Source organism: Mirounga angustirostris, unplaced genomic scaffold (genome assembly GCF_029215605.1).
Source record: "Mirounga angustirostris isolate CCGP_5_RB_7025 unplaced genomic scaffold, mMirAng1.0.hap1 SCAF_15, whole genome shotgun sequence".
NCBI classification, from domain to species: domain Eukaryota; kingdom Metazoa; phylum Chordata; class Mammalia; order Carnivora; family Phocidae; genus Mirounga; species Mirounga angustirostris.
In genome coordinates this window covers 27,696,858-27,701,000 of record NW_026991723.1, presented here as the reverse complement: position 1 = coordinate 27,701,000, position 4,143 = coordinate 27,696,858, and the positions used below count along the sequence as shown (strand labels likewise).

Here is a 4,143-nt window from a genome sequence, read left to right as displayed (position 1 = left end):
GTGTGCGTTTGGGTTTGGTTTTGTTTTGTTTTTCATAAGTTTTAAAGTTCAACATTAAATACTCTGATCCCCCCCACCACCACCCCTGCGACACACACACACAAACACAGCCCCCAATCGTGATCAGGTCTCAAAGACAGGGAACCAGAAAAAAGTGAATTCTGAACGCAATCGAAGGCACAGTGGGAGCCAGGGTGAATTAATAAAACTCTCAAAAAAAAAAAAAAGGAAAAAAGAACCCAACAAAAAGGCCTGTGGCCGAGCCGGACGCAAACAACTGCCCCTGAGCCCTGCCCGCTGGTTCTGAGCGCGAGCCTGGGCTCCATATCCGAGCCTCCTTAAGAGTAGGAGGAGCTCCCAGGCCTCTGTCGGGCTCCTTAAGCCGTTCCTTTCAAGCCCTGAATGCCTGAATGTGAGCTGCCCACCACCCTCCCGCCCTCCCCCACTCCGCAACCCCACTCCACTCCAGCGGCTCGTAAAAAAAAAAAAGTTTCAACAACAACAGGCAGGACCAATAGCATCTCGAAAAGCCGGGAAAGGGGGCCGAGCAAAGGGCGAAAGAGAGTGGAGAAAGGAGAAAGCGGGCAGGCTCGGAGCGCGCGGGGCCGGGGCTCGGCGAGCTGGAAGAGCGTTGCTAATGTTTTTGTTTGTTTGCTTTTCCATGCATGCATAATGAGGGGGCACCGCGGCACCACGCGGGGGCTCCCGGCCCACTTTTGTATTTAAAGCCTCGCAGCCAGCGAGTCCGCAGCCGGGCTCAGCGGATCCGCTCCCCGGGCCCCTTGTCACCCGAGAAGCTGCCGCCGAGGGAAGCCCGGGAGCCGCTCCCCGGCCGCGCCGAGTTTCTTGTTCTCCCCGCGCCGCCCGGAAAGGGCTCCCCGGAGCTTGGCGAGGCCGGGGTCGCCGCGGGCGGAGGGGGAGGGGACGCGGGCGTCCGGGCCGCGGGAAGGCGGGCAGCGCACCGACGCGAGCCAGGAAGCGGCGGGATGCGAGAGCCCGCGGCGGCGGCGGCGGCGGCGCGGCGCTGAGCCCTGGAGGAAGGAGCCGCCGCGGCCGCACAACGGCTCTGCAGGCGCGGAGCAAAATGCACCCGCGGCGCCGCGAGGTCCTGCAGCCCCGCCGCGGCCCCGCGGCCCGCAGCCCCCCGGGGCGACAGTGAGCGCCTCCCGCCACCGCCCGGGGCCGACCGGAGGGGCTCTCCGCGGCCGTGCATTTCTGGGAAACCACCGCAGCCCGAGCGAGCGGGCAGCCGGACCTTCTGCGAGCGGCGCGGCACCAGCGAGCGGCGCGCATGGATTTATGAAAACACTCATGCAAGAAGTTGGCAGGACTGGGGCAAACTTTTCCACCGGCTCCGCGTCCGCCGCTGCCCGCGCCTCGTCTCCTTTCCCCTCCTCGCCCGGCGGCCGCCGCTGCCCGCGATGGTGGCAGGGCTGCTGGGCAGCGGCGGCGGGGCCCGCGCGGGGACCGTGCCGGGCGCCTGGCTGTGCCTGATGGCGCTGCTGCAGCTGCTGGGCTCGGCGCCGCGGGGCTCGGGGCTGGCGCACGGCCGCCGCCTCATCTGCTGGCAGGCGCTGCTGCAGTGCCAGGGGGAGCCGGAGTGCAGCTACGCCTACAACCAGTACGCCGAGGCGTGCGCGCCGGTGCTGGCGCAGCGCGGCGGGGGCGACGCGCCGGGGGCCGCCGCCGCCGCCGCCGCCTTCCCGGCCTCGGCCGCCTCGTTCTCGTCGCGCTGGCGCTGCCCGAGCCACTGCATCTCGGCGCTCATTCAGCTCAACCACACGCGCCGCGGGCCCGCCCTGGAGGACTGTGACTGCGCGCAGGACGAGAACTGCAAGTCCACCAAGCGCGCCATTGAGCCGTGCCTGCCCCGGACGAGCAGCGGCGGCGCGGGCGGCCCGGGCGCGGGCGGGGTCATGGGCTGCACCGAGGCCCGGCGGCGCTGCGACCGCGACAGCCGCTGCAACCTGGCCCTCAGCCGCTACCTGACCTACTGCGGCAAGCTCTTCAACGGGCTGCGCTGCACCGACGAGTGCCGCACGGTCATCGAGGACATGCTGGCCGTGCCCAAGGCGGCGCTGCTCAACGACTGCGTGTGTGACGGCCTGGAGCGGCCCATCTGCGAGTCGGTCAAGGAGAACATGGCCCGCCTGTGCTTCGGGGCCGAGCTGGGCAACGGCCCGGGCAGCAGCGGCTCGGACGGGGGCCTGGACGACTACTACGACGAGGACTACGACGACGAGCAGCGCGCCGGGGGCGCGGGCGGCGAGCAGCTGCTGGATGACGACGACGGCGTCCCGCACCCGCCGCGCCCGGGCGGCGGCGCTGCAGCGGCGGGCGGCCGCGGGGACCTGCCTTACGGGCCCGGGCGCAGGAGCAGCGGCGGTGGCCGCTCGGCGCCCGGAGCCGCCTGGACCCCGCTCGCCTCCATCTTGCTGCTGCTGCTGCTCCCGCGGCTCGTTTAGCGCTCGCGCCCCCCACCGTGGGCAGCGGGAGGGCCGGCGCCGGGGCACCTGTGGCTGGGGGACAGAGGGGGTGGTTGGGATCCTTTCCAAAACGTGCTGAGTAGACTCTGCCTAGCGGGTCTCCTCTTGACGACAACCCCCGTGTCCTCTCCCGAACATGACTTCTTGGACATCCTCCCCTGCCCCCATTCCAGGCTCCAGAAACTCCCAGCTCGTCTGCCCTGCAGAAACCGGCCTAGCTAGAATTTAGGACGCCCGGGATGGAATGGGGCGGGGCGGGGGGGGGGGGGGCGGGTACGGAACCATAGTCTTGGACTCCGAAGAGAGGATACCGACCTGTGGGGCCCTAACAGTTTCAAGGGAGTGGGTTTGGAGCAGGAGTCTGAAAGAAGATTTACATTTGCAAAAGGGGCTGTCTGTTTATTAGCATTTTTGCGGTGCATGGGGCCGGGGGAGGGGGGGTACGCGGGGGGGGGGGGTGTGGTGGAGTGCCGGTGTCGACTTTTATTATGGCCAGTGAGGACATTGCAATCGTGAGTAAACAGAAAAGTCCCACTTTACCGATTCCTGTGTTTACTCTTGGTCAGCGCTCAGAATTCTCCAGTTGGGCGGGGGAGGAGTAATGGGAAGGGGTTAATATGCCTGAATTAGTTTTGGATAACTTTGAGCCCTTGACCTTAATTTCATTGCCACCACTCTGATCTCTTAGCACATTTCTTAGGATTAAGGGTCAAAAAATGCTGATCTAAAGAGTTGCTAGTGGTGTTGAACAATGCAACTTTTTATGTAAAAGAGCTCTGTACTGCCATCTGTGAAAGCCTCTTTACGATGTTTGTCTTGTCATTTTTGTTCTTTACATCAAGAAATTGTATGTACAAATATGCGGAGAAAATATATCGCCTCTGCTTTTATCAGGGTGCTAAACCCTGGTACTTCTATATAAAGTGTATTAAAACTGGGATTTGTTACCAGTTGTTGTACTTTGTATATAGAATTTTTATAAAGTGTATGCTTCAGAAATAATTTATTTTTAAAAAAGAAATTAAAATTTTAAATCTGCAGCCACGTTACACCTTTCGTCCCTGAAATGTATAGAATCCGTTTGTCACCGGGGATCCAAACCCACAGTCCATTGTCAAGTGTGCTCTATCTAGAACAGTCTTAAGATGTACAGTGTATTTTATAGATTTGAAGTTAACATTGTTATTTTCAAGAGAATTTATGGACATTGTAGAAATGTATAAATGCATTTCCAAACTGCCTTAAACATTGTATTTTTATAGACATCCTTAAAAAAAAGTCTTATGTTTTAAGTAACTATGGCTTTGTGTATTTTTTGTTATTTGTTTTATTAAAATGTGTACATCAGTAAAGAGTTTTTAAATAATGAATATGGTGTAGTTACTTTCCAGAGTTACATTGTGGTTTACCCAATAATGGGTAAGGAGTGGGGTGGAGGAGCCACTGGGAATCTATCAACCATCAACTGAAATTAAAATACAGTACAAGACAAGAAATGAGGGTTATTATTTCTGCCTCTAATTTAATGAACAATTAGACATGTGTAAATGAAGCAGCTAAAAAGATGTAACCCACTGGCCTGCATTGGTTTTTACGTTTGTGGAGAGAACTCACAAAATAGTGTCTTCCTACATAATCTGGGGATAACCCAGAGGTC

At 59.0% G+C, this 4,143-nt stretch overlaps 1 protein-coding gene across 1 annotated transcript; it reads left to right on the top strand.

Moving 5' to 3' along the window:
- Positions 1 to 554: 554 nt before the first annotated feature.
- Positions 555 to 3,782, top strand: GAS1 (growth arrest specific 1). The gene has a single exon (XM_045882349.3). The coding sequence runs from the start codon at positions 1,422 to 1,424 to the stop codon at positions 2,463 to 2,465; it is 1,044 nt and encodes a 347-aa protein (XP_045738305.1). The 5' UTR covers positions 555 to 1,421; the 3' UTR covers positions 2,466 to 3,782.
- Positions 3,783 to 4,143: the final 361 nt, after the last annotated feature.